General features: G+C 40.1%; 1 protein-coding gene across 2 annotated transcripts in view; it reads right to left on the bottom strand.

The window, feature by feature from the left end:
• Nucleotides 1-21,214, bottom strand: part of CALD1 (caldesmon 1) — a 98,813-nt gene that overhangs the window by 5,630 nt on the left and 71,969 nt on the right. For both annotated transcript variants that reach the window (XM_027747449.2, XM_027747454.2), the window contains 7 exons: nt 18,535-18,683; nt 13,638-13,887; nt 10,811-10,951; nt 4,316-4,359; nt 4,141-4,219; nt 1,818-1,952; nt 743-838 (listed from right to left, as the gene is read on the bottom strand). In XM_027747449.2, coding sequence (XP_027603250.1) covers nt 743-838; nt 1,818-1,952; nt 4,141-4,219; nt 4,316-4,359; nt 10,811-10,951; nt 13,638-13,887; nt 18,535-18,683 — 894 coding nt within the window. The remainder of the gene's footprint in view (nt 1-742; nt 839-1,817; nt 1,953-4,140; nt 4,220-4,315; nt 4,360-10,810; nt 10,952-13,637; nt 13,888-18,534; nt 18,684-21,214) is intronic.

The raw sequence follows: 21,214 nt of genomic DNA, 5'->3' as shown, positions 1-21,214 counted from the left end.
AAATAGGAGCATGAATTGAGAAAGAGTTTTTCAGGCTGCACCTTTTATAAAGGGTAAGTGGATTGACAGAAAAACACTACACAAGAATATGAAAAGAAACAAGTTCTTTAATAGAATCCTGAAGTTTAACCATTAACACCACGACTGATACCCTTTCTCCAAAATGGATATTTACAGCTCGAGTTCCTCATGCTTACCCTTCCCCATCCCACAGTTATCTATTTCTTCTCCTTCCCACATCCTCACTGCTGCTTCCCACACTCCCACCTTACTACCTGGAAAGCATTTTCTGCTCTTATTCTTGCTGAAGCAATAGGCATGCTAAAGGGCATTCATTAGAAATTATATTTAGGTTCATAAAGAATATATTATTTCACTTTGTTTTCAAATATACTTGGAAAATTTTTACAGATTTCATCTAGGGTCTATGGCTTGTAAGTTCTAAATTAGTGGTAAGCCTTTCACAGGTAGTAAATTAATGTCTTTCTCTCCCAGAGAATGGCAGAAGTGCTTTTCTGAGCACTTGCCTTTTCAGAGCATCCATGAGCTTTTAAGGTGAGAACTGCCCTCTTTCATCTCCCCCTTTTCTGAGTCAGCAGCCAGGGGGCCTCTGGGAGCTTCCAAGAGGACATTAAGCAAGTTTCCTCCAAAGACCACCAGCTGGTCGAGGAAGCACTGCCACCACCTCTGCCCATGGAAAGAACCCACCTACTGAAGAAGTAGTTGTTGCAAGTTTACTTACAGAAGGTTTTGGAGCAGGTGATTTGTTGCTCTCTGGGGTCTTGGTTAACCACTCGTTTATTCGACTGGAGACACCCACCTTCAGTCCAGCAGTTTCCTGCAAAATAATAAAATCTAATCAGAAAACTTTAAGAATGGCTTTTGCTCTGTTTTCCTGGTGTAGACTGAAAAGCAAAGCCAAGCCTGAGTTTAATATAGAGCTCCTCACTGAGCCTGTGACTGGAGTCATCCTGTGTTCTCTGAAGGTATTGTCCCTATGAACTACAACAGGACTGCTGCCCTCTAGTTTTCAATAATGATAAACATGGACTGAGAAAATCATTTCCACTCCTGCTAACCCAGGAATAAATGTTAGACATAAACATGCTCTTTCTGTGATGAGCCTGAACTCCAAGGAAAAAGAATCTTTAGCTTAACAGAATAAGAGACACCATTCTAAGTCCACATTTTTTGTTTTGTTACACTAATATTTTTCCAGAAAAGCAGACAATAGAGGAGGTAAGTGGCCTAAAATTTAAAACATTAAAATCAATCTTTAAAAGGTTAGAACAAATTACTAAAATTTAATTATTATCTGTAATAATCCCCTTCAATCCATGGCTCAGTTTTTTGGCTATGAGGCATGCTCATCAGCTCGTATCAATTCATAGAAAGAAAACCTTGCCTTAAGATTTTACATAGAAAAGATAAGGGTCTCACAAATACTTCTATGCATTATCTATAAAACATCATCACTATCTTGCCTATTTAATCCTTCTCTGACCCCCGAAAGAACTTTTCCCAACCCAAAGAATTTGTTTGTACTCTCCTTGAACTACCCAGATATATCTGCCTGAGATATCTGATGTGGCTCTGGAATGTCTCATAACTCAGCTCAGTAGGTTACTAAATTCTTACATGATGCTCAGTATTGCAGCCACAAATTTGGTGGATTTCTGAGGTCCTCAGGATCCTTTGGGATATTCTTCCCCGGTGATGTCAAGAGGAGCAGACATGCTTACTCACAGGAACATGAATGGCAAGGTCAGGCCCAGAGCATAATTCTTTAGAATCATGATGTTAAATGAAACACAAACCTTATTTGGTGTTCCTGTCCCAGAGGGTGATGAAAAATTCCCTTTCTCCCACATACTCTTGATATTACGGACACCCTCAGCTGGAACATGAAGGTCAGAAGCTGCTGGCTTAGCTGGTCTTGAAGCCTTTGTGCCCTGGAGAAGAATTGAGGCCAGTTGGTGTTTGGCATTAAGAGCTGGAAATGCAGGGTAGTTTGACTTTGGAGCAGTGCTGGAGAATGCAGCAGCTGCAAGTGGTTCTAGCACTGATCATGCAAAGATGAAAAGGAGCACTCAGCTCCAAAAGTGCCACTGAGACTCTCTTCCCTTTTTGATTCACAGTTGTACCCTTGGCACAACTAACTGAGAGAACTGCAATCCCTGAGATTTTTTCATTAATTTCTAAAATTCATGGCAAACCATAGCTCTGCACAGAACTGCTCCAAGGCTTTTATTTGTCCTCTTTCAAACCTCAGCATCTAAATCCTGTAAGCCTGGCTCTTTTAGGGATACAGCTAAGGAAATCCTTACTCAGAGACAGGAAAAAAAGGCTGCTCTGTCATTCAGTGTCAGAGTCTGCTCCATCTGTCCCAGACAACTTAACCTCACAACACAGGATTTTAGGGGTAAATTTCAACAATTTCAGTATATTTGGAATAGGGTGTTCTTTTGAAGAGTGGAGAACTGGGGTGGGGATTTTTTGGTTTGGGTTTGGGTTTTTTTGGTTTTTTTTTGGAAATGTGCCTTTTGCATGTTCACTAAAAACACTGGACCAGATTCTTCCTCTTTCTTCTTTTCAAAATTCTTGCACATTTTATATATCATAGGTTTGATGAGAATAAGAACCTGTACAAGCTGAGGCTTTGCCTCTAGTTGCAAAGCAAGTCAGATTTGGCAGATTTTGGAAACATTAAAAACTCAGCAAAGGAAACATTTCAAGTCAGATGGGAACTGTACACCTTGCCTTCCTCTGGCCGTAGGGCTGTGCTTCTCAACATCGAAATGGAGCAGAGCCCTACTGAAAATACTGGAGGACCTAATATAATTCAGAAAAGGCACAGAGTGAAGCAGGATGACAGAAGTTCTATGCCCCTGTTTTGATGATATGGGGACTACTGGGTGCCATGCTGGCATTCATCCCTAATGGAGGAGTTTGAGCTACCTTCAACTTGACCTAAGTGCTGGAGGAAAGCCTGAGCCTTCACCCTTTCATCTGTGTGCTTTTTTTCATTGGGAACTGACACACAATATAAAACTCTCCAGCTGATAGGCTTTCTAGCAGAAAGGTTGAACGGGCAGAAGTCACAGGAAAAAAACCTATTAATTGATCTTGAATGACTCAAGTTTCCTTTACATTAAATGATAATAAAGCCCAACCAATTAAAACCTTAGTGGAATATCATGTTTAGACTCTATATGCAGAGGAGAGGAGAAAAAAAATATCCAGCAGGGAAGGAAGATGTGCTATACCTTTGTCACAGCTTCAATATCATATCCTTTTGTATACTATTCCATTCCCATGACACTTAACAACCCAGTCAGCCTGCTATATTAACTAGTAGCTTTCACATTGTCTGTACTCACTGAATTATAAAAACAGCTAAGAAACCTCAGATCAACAACAACAAAAAAATCAAGTTCCTATTCTTCCTTGAACTATGAGAAGAAAAAGCCCTCCATTCTGGTTCCTAGGCACATTATTAACCACTAGTTGTCAAAATCACCTGGGGTCAAATTCTGCATTTTAATGTGATTCTGTTTTTCCTTTGTCACTTCTTAACTCCCTTGTTCACCCCGGTGTATGTCTTTGCCAAGGAATGTCACTCTGAAGTGGCAGTGAGCAGCACAGACCCAGTTCCCTGTTCTTCTAAATAAGCTGCTAAGTCAGCTTTGCTCAGGATGGCTATCAGCTCTGTGCTCATAATTCTCTCATCAGGCAAGAAGAGGATGCAATTGTCACTCGAGATTCTGAGTCCTTCAACAGCTGCTCCAAGCTTACAAAACAGAGTAAGTAGCAGCATGAAAGGAAAGAGGTTTTGTTTAGCTATATATCTAAATGTTGGCTATAGATGTGCTTGAAGCATTTTGTTCTTGAAGTCACAGTGGGTTAGAGCCTGGTGCTAATAATGCCAAGGTCATGGGTTTGATCCTTGTATGGATAATTCACCTAAGAACTGGACTTGATGATCCTTGTGGGTCTCTTCCAACTCAGATATTCTGTGATTCTGTAAAGAAGCTTTTGTGACCAAAAAATCCCTGCAATTCTTAAACAGTAAAACATAGGCTGATTAAAGCCCTCAAAGCCATTACTAACTACATCCATTGTGACCTGGAGTTAGCTTACCTCAATTGCACTCGTGTATTGCTCAAGTCTACTGTCAATCTTTGAGACAACTGCTGTCGTCTGGGTGGGTTTCATACCACTGTAGGAAGTAGAAAAAAAAAGGAGAGAAAGACATTATTATGCCCTCCAACTAAACTCTGCTATTTGAACTGAACTTACTGTTTCATTACTTTACCTCTTCTGAGCAGATTTGTTCAAAAATTCTGTTCTCTCCTCTATCTAGAAAGAGAGAAGAGCTTTAAGTTTAAGGTTAATAAAGAAGAAGCCTGTGCAAAAGGCCAGGCTAGAATGTCATTTTAAATGTCAAAAAGTCTGAAAGAGATACATTCCAACAGAAATCATCACAGACACACACAAATGTTTTATAGATAGCAGCCTATTATGATACAGATTAATAAAGGTGGATGTATTTTCTACATGAATGTTTGCATCCGACACATTTCTTCACATTTCTTCAGTGCCTCATTTATAACAAGAGAATAAATGACCAACATAGAAAGTAGAAAAGGGAAGAAATTTATCTTATGGAAGGGGTTGATGTACACCAAATCTACATCAAAGCTACGTACCTCTTGAGAAATACAGCAAATTTAATAAAGTTTTACTGAATTGAGACATCAGACTAAGCCAGGTTTGGATGTCAGCCACATCCCCTCTCTCAAGTATGTTTTTGGAGGACACTAACAATTTAATTTGAACTCCAAGAAATCAATCAGACTAAACTCTGCTTGTGTTCAGGCAGGGTCACTGCAGAGTCAATATCCTCCAGCTGTTATTATACAAACTGATATATTTTGTCCTTATTTTCTACTCTGTGCACAGGAAAATATTGTGACGTTTCCAGGGAAGCGAAATCATGAAGGTCTCATATGACTTCTGTCAAATCTCTCAATACTTTGAAAACAAAGAGCGAATAAAGTTTTAAAATATTTCATGATAGGTGGATGGGTGTGTGTGTCTATTTGTCTTCTGGGTCAAGAAATATTTTCATCAGACTTCCTCAAGTCTCTTCTATATTACATTGCTTCACTTCTCATCCAAGGCTCTACACTTTCACTCAAAATAAAATATATGTAAGCAGCTCCAAGGGATTGAAATGACTAATAATCAGCATGGCTAGATTCCTGGAGATTCCCCAGTCTCAGTAAGGGTTCTCTATTTTCAATTTACTTTAACAGTGACTGCTGTGGCATTCATGCCTTTGAAATAAGGCAATGACAGCCATCTCTTTAAATGGTTCTCCTCAGTACATTTAGCATCCAGGCTGTACCAGAGCAATAAATCCCACAGCAATCCCTTCAAAGGGCATGAATGTTTTATTTCTTAAGCCCTCAGAAGCAAAAACTCAGGCAGTTCACTTCACTGCAGAATTTGCCAAACAAGCTCACGGGAGGAACCCCAGCTAGCATCCATCCAGCTCAAAGGCACCTCTGAAGCTCTAAATATATATATAATTTACATGGTGATTTATGTTAACAGTTTTAGTTGCTAATATGGGACTTAAAAGCAGTCCTGAGTGGAAAGATGGGCTTTGCTAGGATAGATCCCAAGTGTTTCAGTGAACTTATGTCACAAGGTGGCAGCAAAAGACCAGGCGGGTCTTTCGCCTGCCGGAACGGGTTACAGCTTAGTTTCACCCGGAGGCGCTGCCACAAAACGAGGAAGTAAATGATTGGATTAAAAGTGACTAAACAGACCAAGGATGATAAAACACGTCTCCTCTCTTCTACTACGATATAGTGGAAGTTTCCCCCAGTGCTGATTTCTGGGTCATAACCAGCGATGCATCAAAACGATGAGTTGTACCAGCAAGAGCCTGTACTTTCTCCCTGGTCTGTCCACAACTGCATCAGTGAAACCCTGGTGGGCAGCAAGGACAAATAATAATGCACTACCTAAAAGAACTGGGACTCAAGGTAACCACCTAACAACCAATTTACAGAATCTTCATAGTCTTTCATGTGCAGGTAGGAGAAATGCTTCTGCACAGCAGGAAAAGCAGGCTTCAGCAGGCACTAGTGAAAGAGGGGCATAGATGGGAGGGAGGAGGGATATGTATTCTTGGGATTGTAGTAAAAAGACACAAAAGTGGGGTCATTCTTTACCCACTGGAAACAGTGGTTCTCAGAGCACTTGGCGTGGTATCAGGAGTAAGTCAGGGATTGTTCAGAAGAGGAGAGTGAGGAAGCAAAACAGAAAATAAATTGAAAAGCAGAGTTAGGAAGCAACCCTCAGAGCTCAGTAAAATACTGTGTCTGAGGAAGCAGGTGCCTTGTGTGGAGGGATAAAAATTTTCTGCACATGTATATGAGAATTTGTTCTAAAGCATCTTCCTCAAAACATAGCATACATGAAGCAGAAGCAGACATTGAATACACCTAAAGCAAACAAGCCAGTATACACACATGTATTCAACATACAGGTCAAATACATTTAGACTGCACAGCAACATCTAAAGGTCATTTATCCACTGCACATCACACAAACTCCATGCAAAGTATTTAAAATGTTTGCCACATACAGTAAACAGTATTACGAAATAGATCTGTAAGAGAAACAGGCAAAGCAAAGTGGTTAGCATAAAATGCAAGATATTTTCTCAATTTGAGACCAGAAACTAAGAATAATCTTTTTGCTACATTCCTTTTAAAAGGCTCTTCTTAAATATCTTGGACTATGTTTTCTCACCAAGGAATACTTTCAGAACACACAAGTTCCGAAGAAAGTCAGCCTGCCAGCCCTTAGTTAAATTATGACCAGAGAGAAAGAACACAGCTTGCATCTCTCCCACCTAACAATATGAGACTTGGGAAACAAAAAACATTAGATATTCCCAGTAAAACCTGTTTCATACAAACATACTAAATGAGTCCTAGGAATTTTAAACTGTCTATTTGGATATTATGCAGCAGAAACTTGTAAACAGATATATAGAAAAACTCTTCTAAAAATTGGGTCAAGGAGGAAGGGGAATAAAAAATGCACACAGAAAACAGAAAACCCTGTATTATAATTTTGCCTAACATCCAACATGTGGAAGAATGTCGTGGAAATCCATTTGGTGTGGTAGTCCTTGGGAGTAGAGTGGCTTCTCCTTATCCTCCCTGAGTGGCTCACATGCTCTTTTGCTTCATAAAGCAAAAGTTCATAAAGTTAAGCTTTTTCCTGCTGTCAGCAGCATCTGTTCAGAGTGTACAAATTTATTCCAGTTTACCTACAAGACTAGAGTGATGCCATCAGCACAAAAGACTGGGGAAAAACAAATGTCATAAATACTATTCTTACCACTCTATTTTCCCTCTGCTCCAAGAGCAGCTCATCTAGGAAGAACTGATTTTGTGAAGCCTAATTCGTTATAGTCACTGTTCCAGTTGTCAGGTATTGAGAGCAATAACAAGATATGACAAGACAAAAGAAAAAAAGTCTCTGAAAAGTCTATCTTCTGGTTTAGCTGTCGGCATTGCCTTGCAGACAGTGCTGGCTCCCACATCAGCCTGTGTTTCCCAGCCTCCTGTCATTGCTTCCTCCCCTCAATGCCTAACTGCTTTTGCATTTCTGTAGAGGTGGAGTTCACCCCCAAGAGGAGACTTAGTTTTGAAATATCCTGTTCTCTCCTGATTAACCTACAGAATAGTTATGCAAGAAGTCAGTAACCCTCCTTCCCAAAGAAAACGTGAGGAATGAACTTGTCTAAAAAGCAAAATGAACAAAGTTTATTCAGGAAATCTCATTCCTTGAGTGCAGCACCCTTTGCATGAACTAAACTGAGGAAAGTGTGAGCTAGAACCAGATGGAGAGCAGCAGAGGTTGTTCTAGTCTTCGTCCTTATTTAAAAAAATAACAAGATAAAGGGCAAAGGTTGAGCAGACATTTGGTGCTATTGCTGCCCACAGGGACTCCACACAGCCCTGAGAAATCCAAGCTGCTTCTGTCCCTGAGCTAGTGATGAACTTGGTCTGCATTTACTTTGCATGCTTTCTCTTCATTCTCTCCCCAGAAAGGACCAGCCCTCATGCTATCACTGAGAGGACTCCATGCTGTGTTGTGCTGAAGTAGTGCCTCAGGCTTAAGGGAAATACTGTATTTAACAGTTTAAACAACAGGAGTTGTCAACACTGTGTAGGCTGTGATTTATTAGAGGCTAGACTAGATAATCACAGAAGGTCTTTCTAAATGTAAGCATGTATGTATATTATGTCCATGTTTGTATACATACATTTTTATATGTGCATCCATGATCCATGTAGTACATGGAGATGAGCTGCCCACCTTTCCTCTCAATTCTGAGTCTGCATGCCATGCTAGTCCATGCCTTGCCTGATGCAGCATCCATAAGATGGCAACGTGCCACCCTGCTTCTCAGATTATCTCCCTTCTTTCCTTTGTTCTTATAGTTCACTTGGTAATCAGCATGCCCTACTTTCCTCATATAAGCCACTCCCAGGAACTTCTTTTTCTTCCCAAAAACTTATCACAACGTTACAAGGGACAGGGAAGGAAAAAAATATGCTTTGCCAGATTGTTATCCAGGAGAAGTCGGAATGTGCACATGGATCATGTGGTATTTTTATACTGAGCCTCCCTTTTCTCATTAATTCCAACCACCCAGCCACAATTATGCACTTGGGGTTCTCACATGACTTATGACATGTCTAACAAGATGATACATTCATTAAGGGAGAAAACATATGCCAGATGCTTTACAAGTCAAAAGATAACTTGGGCAGTGCATAGCAAGCAATGAGAAAGCTGTGTACCAACCAGGTTAGACCAGCCTGAGAAGTCTGTCCAAACTCAAGGTAACAAAACGTACTGTCCTCTAATAACTGGATTTCGACATCAAATTTCACATCAGGTTATTAAACTGAGATTATTCTCTTCTCAGCTATTAACCACAGAAGGCCAAGAAACAGTTTAGGGTGTGAACTTCTACAGAATTACGTATCTACACTGACCACCCACAGACACTGGTCTGAAATTACATATAAGGTATCACTGATTTCTCAGAGAGAGAAGCAGAGAAAGAGAAAAAAAAATGTGTAGAGTTGCATATATCAGGTTTTGTAACAAATTTTGCCTAACAAGCTGTAAAATCCAGCAGCAATTATCATAACAAAAAAAAAATTGTACCTTGAATGCTTAAAGACATTTGGAAAATTTCAGCTTCCCTTTAAAAATATACTTAGTAGAATAGTGTAGCATCAGTCCAAAAGTTACCTGAAAGCCCTTAACCTCCTGCTAAATTCAGTGTTTTTTCCCCAAAATCTGTATGTTTCTATTTTGTGTTTTCAAGTACAACTTCCTCTATTCTGAGCCTTCTGTGAATGAAAGCTCCAAAGGTACATCATAAAAGGCATCTCAATAAATGAAAGAAGAAAAGGAAGCCCTCCCAGAAGGGCTGGAAAGAAGCTGTGTGTTTATAGTGTCTGTTACTGGCATCATCTTTAGCAACCAAAATGGCAACACCAGGTTTATCTAGCAGGAAGTCGAGAAGCTCGGCAATCTTTGCTTACAGCTAGTATTTTAGGTTCAAATATGTCTTAGAAATCAAAGGCAAGTCCATTCAACAGTATTTGGACACTGTATTTGCTAGAGCTGGACCCAAAGCAGTAGAGACCCGAATCCCCCAATTAGATCAAAGTGTAGGTCTCTGTGAGTGGAAAAGTAATTTTGATCAAATGTAGTTTTTCACTCAACAAATACTGTTCTTAATCTCATGGAGATCCACTTCATGGTTCAATGAGCTCCTACCTGATAACCTCCTGCCTGGCTCTTTTCTCTCCTAGTTTCCACTAAGCAGCCTTTTTTTGACAAACAGTTTGGATTCTTAAATGACTAATAATACAAAATGAGAAAAGGGAGAGATAGCTGAAAACAATCAGTAGATCTGCAGTTTGAGCTTGAGCTGAGAAAGCAACTGGACTGAATACTAAAGTAAAACTCCCAATAATTTCAATGGAGCCAGGATTCCTCTTCCATGCTGAAAGGCCATTTAATTGATTCATCACACTTCCAATATAATATAGGCCACAAAACATCATTCAGAAATTCTTCAGCAACAGAAGGGTGGGTTTTTTTCTTCTTATGTAAGAAAATTAAATCCAGTCCAGTACTTCTAGATGTTACCTTTGGGGGGATTAGACATAAACTAGAACTCCCATATGGATCAGTTTCAATTAATGATGGTTAGGCTGAATATGTTTAAAGACAAAGTAATCTGGCAAGGAAGAAAATAATTGTGGATGTGGAAGTAGTGAGAGGAGATTTGTGACTGGATGATCTTAGAGGTCTTTTCCAACTTAAACAATTCTATAATTTTACTCCAGTTCACAAGGCACTCCTATAATAAATTAACATTGAAAAGCAACACAATAATACAGCTCTAAGTTTCCCAAATAATTTTCTCTTGAAGGTGAAGATCCTTTTTGGATATTTTTCATCAACAAGAACAGATAAATCCCAGTCTAGATTCTTTTTTTAGAAAAGATCTCTAATTTTCAATCATCCAATGAATGAAGTCTTTCAGCTAGAGGTTTCAGGCTAAACTCTATCAAATCTACCTAGGTCTGATTACAAGTATTTCTACACTGCTCTGATGTTTGGCTGTTGGTTTGGACTACAAATCCCATTATTTTTTTTATGTACATATAGATGTTAGTGAGGAGGTTACCTTGAGAGATGAACCTTTAGGACTGAAACATTTAAATGGCTTCTTGTCTTCAGATACACCATCTTCTGGTATCTTTTGACGTTTCTCAGCAGCTTCAGCCCTTCTTCTTTCAATTTCTTCCTTCATCCTCTTCTTTTCCTCCTTAAAAAATATGAGTGGTTACTTTTTCTTTCAGAAACTACATCACCGTTACAGGGCTGTTGAGTCCTGCAAACCAAATTTTCTAAGAGCAGACTTTTGTGCCGGTTGAAAAAGTTCAGTGACCAGTCCAAAATCTATAAATGCATTAGTGCTAATTCATCTCAGTATTGAGGGTGCCAGGAAGACAGCTAGTCTGTGCTGCTTTAGTGTCTCCTCCCAGCGAAGTCACCAAATGTGTTGTCATATAGTCACACTTAAAGAGAGAAAAAAAGCACATTTAGACTCAAATTCTGTTTCTCTGTATTTTCGGGTATGATATTGGTACTGTTCTTCTGTCCATCTACTCTGACATTTATTGCACCAGGGTTAGTGCTTCACAAGGAAAAATCAGTAGGTGCCCAAAAAAACGAAGACTAAATGATTACAGTTTTCCCTTCTCAGAATCACAGAATTAACCATATTGGAAAAGACCTCTGACTCAACACCACCTCGTCTACTAGACCATGGCACTAAGTGCCACATCCAGTCTCTTCTAAACACCTCCAGGGACGGTGACTCCACTACATCCCTGGGCAGCCCATTCCAATGTCCAATTACTCTCCCTGTAAAGAACTTCTTCCTAATATCCAACCTAAACCTCCCCTGGCACAGCTTAAGACTGTGCCTTCTTGTCCTACTGCTGGTTGCCTGGGAGAGGAGACTGACCCCCACCTGGCTACAACCTCCTGTCAGGGAGTTGTAGAGAGTGAGGAGGTCTCCCCTGAGCCTCCTCTTCTCCAGGCTCAACAATCCCAGCTCCCTCAGCCTCTCCTTGTAGGACTTGTGCTCATGTCCCTTCACCAGTCTCGTTGTCCTTTGGACACACTCCAGCACCTCAATATCCTTCCTGGACTGAGGGACCCAGAATTGGACACAGTACTCAAGCTGTGGCCTCATCAGGGCCGAGTACAAGGGCAGATTCACTTCCCTGGTCCTGCTGGCCACGCTATTCCTGACACAGGCCAGGATGCCATTGGCTTTCTTGGTCACCTGGGCACACTGCTGGCTCCTGTTCAGCTTCCTGTCAATCCAAACTCCCAGGTCCCTTTCTGCCTGGCTGCTCTCCAGCCATTCTGTCCCCAGCCTGTAGTGCTGTTTGGGGTTGTTGTGGTCAAAGTGCAGGATCTGGCAATTTGCCTTATTGAGCCCCATGCAGTTGGATTCAGCCCCATCTATCCAGCCTGTCCAGGTCTCTCTGCAGAGCCCTTCTACTTTCTAGCAGATCGACACTACCCCCCAGGTTGGTGTCATCTCCAAATTTGCTGATGGTGGACTCAATCCCCTCATCTAAATCATCAATAAAGATATTAAACAGAACTGGGCCCAACACTGATCCCTGGGGACACCACTAGTGACCGGATCCCAGCTGGATGCAGCCCCGTTCCCCACCACTCTCTGGGCCCGGCCCTCCAGCCAGTTCCTAACCCAGCACAGAGTGCCCCTGTCCAAGCTGTGGGCTGCCAGTTTTTTCAGGAGAATGCTGTGGGAGACGGTGTCCAAGGTTTTGCTGAAGTCCAGATAGACTACTTTAAAGAGATGATTTTTACTTCACTAGCTACAAGTCAAACCAGAACCTTCAAACACCATCATTCTGATTGCTGGTTAAGGGGGGTCTTGGCATCTATTGAGTTCTGTTGTAAAGAGCTTAATATGTTAAAGGAATTGGCACTCAGCTGTCAGAAACTATCATTATTATTCATTTACTATTTGTTTTCCGAACAACTAGGATTCCTAAATGATGCACCAGAGATTTGGAAATCCTATTTGTAGAGTCCCTTGGCAGAGAAGTACAAGAAAACAGATGTGTTGAGTACTCAATATTTAAATAGACAGGAATATCTCCCTAATGAGATCTAGCCCATTGTAACTATATATAAAATTAGCATTCCAGTTTATCTGCAACAGATGAATTTTGACATGCGCTTTGTAATTCAGTTTACATAATATCAAATAGATACCCTGAACTCTGTGGCTATAACACTTCCCCCAATAATTTGCATCCCCAAGAAGATAAGAAATTTGCAACTATTGCAAATGAAATCCCGACTCATGAATACATATACTAGAGCCCTGCTTTTCCTGAGGCAGGAATAGTAAAATTTTTTTCTGCCTTGCATGGCTGCATGTTTTACCTCAGGTCTTCCCTAGAGCACCTATATGATGTGGTGACCTGATATCAAATACAGCATACTTGCAATTAAACCCGAAGGTTAGAAAATGGGGTGATTTTAATTGCATTTGAAATCAAGGTGTCTTGCAACAGACCATCTCCTGACAGGAACTAAGAAACTAAGCAATGCCCACAATCCAGAGGACTCAGATAAAAGCTACAATTTAAAGCAAAGCCACAGCATCAATTCCCTATTCAGCAAATGCAGATCTAAGAATGAGAAATACCTGTATCTTTGGGTTCAGTCTTGCCTTCCTTGTTACACTTTCCTTCCTCACCTACAAGCCAATATCCTGTGGCCTCATTCTGCCCTTTTCTTAAATACAGACCCATCGACCTTCAGCCCCACCAACTTCTTTGCCTAAAAGTGCCTCTGCAGGCAATGCCACAGAGTTATCAACTAATGCAAAGACAGTGGAAGTATGGTAGTAATCAGAGAACAAAACCCATGTCTAACACTTCATACTTTACATTTACCTCTTCTCTGACTTTTCTTTCAGCTTCCTCCTGCTTCTTCTTCTGCTCCTCTTCCTCCAGGATTTTCCGGCGCTCCTCCCTCCTTTTCTTCAGTTCATCCAGCTCTGCTGCTGCCTCCTGCTGCTTCTCCTTCAACTTCTCTAGCTCCTCACTGTCATTCTCACCTCGACGACGGCGCTGATCTTCTAGCCGCTTTAGAGCCTCTGGCTTTGATTCCTCGGCATTTGCAGTCCCTCTCAAATTGGAGCGTCTGGGAAAGAAATGAAAGGGAAGGTGATGCACCATGTGTTTTCCCATCCTGTCCAGGGCCACCTGCTGCCATGTGCTCACCAGCAGCGTGAGAGCACGGCACTCAAAGACATTTCCTTATAAAACCTTTTGCTCCTAGCAAACTATGAGAGGCCCAAAACATTTTCATCCGGAGTTAGTAGGCTGGGCTACTGCAAGGAAAACCTCTCCCATCTGCTGCCAGTGAGGAAGGAGTCTCTCATATGCTTGTGTGAACACAGGAGCTTCACCAGTTTGCCTGAGAACTTGTGCCACCTCCATTTTTAAAGAATTTAATAACTGAAATCGAAATACTTAACATCTCTTGTAACTTCAGTAAGAGGTATCATATCTCATCAGCATCCTTATTGTAGACAGCAAACTGTTACAGTTCCACAACTCTGCTCTGCAGTTTGCTTATAAACACTTCCAAAATCATATTGCACTTCATACACAAAACAAAGCAAAGGAAAGCCATAACTAACTCCTCTCTGCTGTCTTTAAATTGGATAAATTTACATATAAAAACCTCACAGTAAAAATATTATGCTATGTTCTGTGTAATAAAAGATGCACGAATCCTTTGCTTTCAAAGGCAAATATTTTTTTATAAACCCTCTAGAAAAAGATAAACGTCTTTGGGGACAGAACAAATTACTTGACTCAGGGAAAATAGAAGGAAATAAGAGAGGGGAGGGAGTGTTACAGTTTCAACAGTGTTTTAAAAAAAACCTAAAAAGGTTCCTATCTCATCTACACCACCTGTCACTTCAACTCTCCAAGCACATACGAACAGAAAGGTTCACCAGAGTTTTTGCTGATGTTTTCTAGGGAAAGTATGGCTTTTTAATAAGAAACCAGAAATTATTTGTTAATGGAAACTTTCCACAGGAGAAAAACAGAAGTTTTCCAACCAGCTGTGTTATATGAGACAGAAAGAAAGAATAGCAAAAAAATCCAAGCCCCAAACCTAAAGAATGTGCATAGGTGAAGTGCATACTTTCAACAGAGTCAAATATCATTGTTTTGTTAAATAACTGTCACATCAGTGTTTAGAGAAATGTCTGCTCCCTGAATGTGTTTAATGTTACTGCTGACAAGGAGATAGGTACCTAAGAGGTGTGAGTGTGCTGTTCAGAAGAGACAGAAAGACAGAAAGGGAAGGTACTTAATAAAGTCTTCTAAAAAACTTCCTGTACTGTTGGCATCCGAAAAAACCTGGATATTAATGACTTCATTAATGCAACCAGGGTGTTGCAGAGTATGATATGAATCAAATATTCCAACAATAACTGTTAGAGATGACAACATGAAGAACATATATCATATAAATTTGCAATCCAGTGAATTACATCCAACCCTGGGAAGGTGCTCTTCATTCAGATAGTTGCCACATCCAGATGGAGTTAACCATATAAAACAGGTTGTAGACCAGAGCTGAATTATGTGGTTTCAATACCATAGTAAAATCTACTAACAGAGTTCTCTGCCCTCACATGATCTTACTAAACTGGATGAAATTTGGTTCTAGCATGGCATGCATGATTTAGGAATTTTATCACTTAAAAAAATATAGCAAAATAGCACAATTCATCTGTTCAAGTTCAGTACGAAAGACTGGCATTTATTTTGCAATGTATTTACTTGGTTTTAGAAAGTCTTTTCCATGCAAGGATGTAACACCACAAAGCAAAGCTAAAGAAAAAAAATCCCAGAGGTCTGTAAAGGTGTCTACCTCCAGCAGTCTCATACCTGATTTTCTAACCTAGAGTTACAAGTACATAATTTATACTTCCCTAACATCACATTATCACAATCCCTTTCTGCTGCACATCCAGTCCTGTGGTTTTTTTGCATTGCAATCACTTAAACCATGAGAGTAGAACCACAAGATCACTCTCCATCATAAGTGTCAAGTTAACATAAATAGCCATGAATAAGAGTTTGCATCAGGTAGCGAAGTCCAACTACAGAAAGAAACTCCTGCCTTTTTAAATTAAAAATACATATGCAATTAACTAAAGTATTGTGAAAAAAACATTGGAAAATTTGTGAAATTTTATTTAGCCCATTCAAAAGCAAAGGGAAGAACAATATTCAAGTATGATTTTGTGTGGCTGCCCAGCCTGAAATACCTCTGATTCAGTTTGGAGAGATACTGAGAACCCAAAATGTTCCCTGAGTCTCTACAAGGCACTAAGTATTCCTAAGGATCCAGTGTGCCTAAAGCTGCACAGGGCATGAGAAATCCCTGGCTATCTTAAGGCTTTCCTGCTTCATTGCAAGGTTGTAGACTCAACAGCAAACAAACCCAGGAATCTCACTTTTTTTTTCATTGCCTCTTGTCTCTGAAGTCTGTGTTGCCAACCCACCAAGACCTGCAAGCTTTGGGCCCAAAAAGATGCAAGAGATCACTTCTGATGGACACAATGATCTCCTTGGCAAGGACAAATATTCAACCTTCAGAATTAAGAGAATGAAGAATGTAACACTTGCTAAGATTCTCTTAAAAAAGATCCATTCTGTTCTACATCAGCACAGAAGTCCTCAATAACTTCAGTGCAGACAGCCTCAGTGAAATTAATAGCTGCTCTCAGCTTTCAACTGATAGAAGTCTTAACATTTTTGTTTGGAGACCTCAGGTGATTTTGGCCCCTTTACAATGGAGGACATTGACATTTTCTAGCTTATTTTATTCTCATGCTGCTCACAGGACTGATTCTGCATAATCCAAAATACCAAATAATAAATTGGCAGTAATTCTCCTTTTTTTCCTCCACTTCCAAATGCTCTGTTTTCAAGGGACTCTGGGAATCTCTGTTGCCCACTGTCGATATTGCTAAATAGCATTGAGATGCTGAGTGGAGGAAGAGTTTCGTAAGCACCTCTTTGGTGCTAAGAAGTGAAGATGATTGCCACTTTCAGACATGGAGGAGAAGGAAAGAAGTGGTTTGTGGGAGCCAAAAATGTCAGAAGAATGTGCAAAAACATGTTACATCATATTTAAGACTTCTGCAATCCTGTATGAGAATAGGGAGGGAGGCAGGTGAGAGGGAAGATGGGAAGGGAAAGCCATAAAATGGGGGTTTATTCTGTACTTCTCTTACTGGCTGATGTAGACAAAATGATCAAATTTTTCTTTAGCCTCCACTACCCTATTTTGTTCTCAAACCTCACTGCTGAGAATTAGCCAAGTTATATTCTTTCTAACTATAATTGATATGTTCATATTAAAAAACCAACCAAACAAACAAAAAAACATAAAAGAAAGTTCCAGACAAAGCCCAATTCTGTGGAGGCAGTTCATTAGAAAATAGGCCAAGAGCCCTAATTAATATCTAACAACCCAATAAACACTGGAGCCTCTGCTGATGTTACCAATCCAAGTCTTTTACTCAGCTGATAACAGGTTACTAAACAGACTTATTCCCACTTCTATGAAACAGTAGAAGAAAAGCAGAAATAGAAAAATAAAGAGTGAAAAGTCAAATCCGCATGTTGCCTCTAATGCCCATCTCCCACAGGAAGTAAAGCAAATGAAAACACAACAAAATTATTTTTAGAAAACCATTCTCATGCTATTGATGATGTGACCCAAGCCATGATGCAGGACAGTTTTGAGCAAGGCCAATTTCCTGCTATTCCATCTCTGTCTTTTGACTTTAGGTCAGGGTGTCTCCAGGGTCTTTTGAACTGCATTTTATTTTGAGAAAGTTTGTTTTTCCCGGAAGAATCACAAGGGGAGATACAATAGCAAATCCCATGTGCCATGCACAGATTTCTCAAAGTGCCTGGAAAGCTTAACCTTTTCTTTGCTTGTGTCCATGTAGGAGGAAGAGAGATGCAGAAGGAGAAAAATTTAGATTTCTAACCTACTCATCCCTGGGTTTCTGCTAAAAGGAAGAACTTAATTTCTACTTCGTGTGTTCCCTGGTTTTAACTGGCAGAAAGGATTCTTTTAAATAAAATATTCACTAACAATTTGTTACCTTCATTGAATTTCCCAATATAACCATAAGGCAAATATTTCCTTAAAAAGAAAAATAAAAACCAAACTCTGGCCCAGCTTACTAAAAAAAAAAAAAAAGAAAACATTTTCACCTAACTGAAAAAACCCCCCACTTTTCTAGAGAAGCCATTAATTCCAAGGTTTGCCTTGAAATCAAGGGAGAAGTTCTTTCAGGAGTTCCCAAGTGGATTGTGCTTCATTCTGCTATACAGAGTCTAATTAAAAACAGGTGGGTAATTGGCAATAGGTTACTAAAGTAAAGGTTGAGATCTGACCAAAAAAATCAGAGAACACAGAATCTGGGTTGTCATGTTTGGCCTCTGTGCAGGTATTAGAAATAAATGAGGAAGGAAATCCACAGCAAAGTGAAAATAAGACACTTGTCTCTACTGAGGGAGCAAGGCTATTGAAATCTGCTTTCTGTACTTCATTTCGTTACTGCAACAACACGGGGGTAGTTGTTAGAAACCATATACCTAAACCAAATGAATGCCTGAGCCTCTGCTGATTTTTCCAACACAATTCCTCTACTCAGCTGCTACAAGGCTATTAAGCAGAGACCCAGAGATGGCCCGTGCTCTGCTATAACATAAGTGAGCTCAATTCCTACTTGAAACTTACCCAAAAGCATTCTCAGTAGGTTTAAGTTTTGGGGCAGTGAGTTCACGTTCTCCGTTCTGTGTCTTTTGTTCAGGAACACCCTTCTTCTGATCCCAGACACTTTTCATTTCCTCTTTGGGTGCTTTTCCTTTATCTTTGTCATCTTTTACCTGTTCAGGAGGTACCATAAATCACAGGACAAAACACAAGAAACAAACAACAAAAAAGAAGTCACAATGAGACATTCTAATTAACAGCAAAGAAACACAGATTTCTTAGTATTAATGGGAACTCTCTTCAAAATGTTCATGTGCTTTATGGCAGAAGCAATCTGTAAAGCTCTAAACTGTGATCAACCATCACTGTCCTGAGTGATCAAAGCATCTTGAATCTGTGAAAGTGTTTGTTGAAGCCATGGGACTATGCTACCTCATTAATTCATTCTGCATCTACATCCCAACTCTTTTCCCTCTCACTGCAACACCACTGACCTGTTGGCTCTTAAGATTCTGGGTTGCAAACTCTTTGGGACTAAGCTTGTGTATATATTCTTGGTACAAGGTTTAGGGCATTGGTGCAATATAAATAACACAAAACTCCACTGACTGTCAAGGTTGCTTGACAAAGTTCACCCTTTTTGGTGTCATAGCACATCTTCAGTGTTGCAAGAATAATGGCCAAAACACAAAATTCTCTTTGTATAAGACTAAAACTTACTCTGACAAAAAGCACAGTCCTACCAGGAGCTAGTCATGGGTAGTGTTATCAGACATGAATATTTAATCCTATGAAGAAGCAAACGCTGCAGAAAATGCTAAAGTAAAAATTCCCTTTATGCTTCCAAAGCTTTGTCCTAGAATTCGTAATAGTAATCAAGTAATCCATCAGTGCATGATTTCACTCTCCAGTATTCCTTCAGAGTTATGAGTTTGCAGTATTTATCAATACCTCAGATGACCTGATACCAGCATGCTGAGTCATGGTTAGATGCTGATAAGAGGAGAAAGTGGACTGATTTAAGTTCTTTATTCTCAGGTAGAAAGATTCTCACTCAGCTAAGACTACCAACCAAAACAGACTTTCAATAGCAGCAGATGAAACATATACCTCCAAAACATTTATTTGCTTTCCCCAGCTCTACTATGTTGGCAGAATATTCTAGTTGGCAAGAAAGAAATACCTCCTGTGAAGAATTCAAATGGAGACCTTTAGAATATAAATACTTTTGTCCTTTGGGAACCTGGCCTGTTGCCATCCCATTTGCTAACTAGAAAGAAAAAGAATTTCTGTAACAGTTCTGTCTGCAACACAACTGCTTTTATGGTGTCCTAAGCTGCACCTTGAAATAAAAAACTAATATACACCCTCACCCTCAAATCAAATGAAATTTCTATCCTTTCTCATTGAAGAATGACTTCTGGAGTTGTAATGTCTTTATCAACAAAGAATGAGCTCAAAGTCTTCAAAGATCCTCCTAAGGCATTGGATTAGGCTGTTGCTGAGTGAAGTCCCAAAGTCAGTCTCTGACTTAACCTGAGGCCAGTTTGCTTGTTCACAGAAACTGATATGCTGGATAATACTGTGGTGACACACACAGTAAGTGAGTATGGAATGGTCAAACTACTCCAGCAAATTTGCCACCGGTGGGGGAGGTTGGACAGAACTCCCAGAGGCATTTGCTCTGTCCTGGGAGCAGGCAGCAGCAGTGCAGACTTTTCCCACCCTCCCCTGCCAACAGGCTTTAGCCATGACCTGGCAGAAGCACCCTGACAGACAGGAGGGAAGTTCAGCTTCCATGACCGTGCATTCTTTGGCCATGATGCTGTAACTGCTACAAGCGAGACCTTTATTACCAGCAGCCTCAAGGAATGATTTACTGTTTTCTAGGAGCTGAGACAACCAGGGCTATTCATTGACCCTAATGAATGCCATCAGACAGTAACATCTTTTGGGTGTTCCCAAAAAGCTAAGACTGTAGCTAGTGATCATGTTCACAAAATAAATAAATAAATAAATGAAATTTCTACTGCCTGTTAGCAGTCTCCCAACCCTTCAGTCCCGGACAGCGTGATACTGAAACCGGCTGTGTTGATTGTTGCAAAATTTCTCATGCCAGGATGTCTGTGTGGGGATTTTGAGAGCATAGGATTTCCTTGGCTGAGATTTTCATCGAGACTTTTCCAAGTCTTATTAAAAAGCCAACACTCCCAGCTGCCTGATGTATTCAGGTCCACTGGGGAGGGTCATATCTCTTACATCTTAATTGAAATCCCTGAGAAAACCAATATTAAAACAATATAGTTTGAAAATTAATAGGTTAGGAACTAGTATTTCAGAAGCCAGTAGGATTTATGATAATGTGTCTGCATTTGAGAAAACCATTAACACAGCTTGGCCTCTTTATTCAAAAAGATATTAAAACAGGATATTACAGAAACATTTCTCAGCTTTTGGGCCCAATCCTTCTCCTACTAATTTTAATGCCAAAATAGAGATTGATTAGCACAGAAGAAGGAACTGTTGCATCCTATTCCAAAGGCAGGCAACAGAAAAAGTTCTTTCCCTTGTCTCACTGCTTCCCTGAATTACAAACTAATTCAGATTCTGCTGAATTCAGTAAAAATGACTACACTGACCCCACTTGGAGCAGACGTGATATTACCTGAACTGAAACAGTTCACATGCTCTCACAAATCTTGAT

Source organism: Pipra filicauda, unplaced genomic scaffold (assembly GCF_003945595.2).
Source record: "Pipra filicauda isolate LSUMZ 115617 unplaced genomic scaffold, ASM394559v2 scaffold104_size2351352_pilon, whole genome shotgun sequence".
NCBI lineage: Eukaryota > Metazoa > Chordata > Aves > Passeriformes > Pipridae > Pipra > Pipra filicauda.
This window is presented reverse-complemented; position numbering and strand designations above follow the sequence as displayed.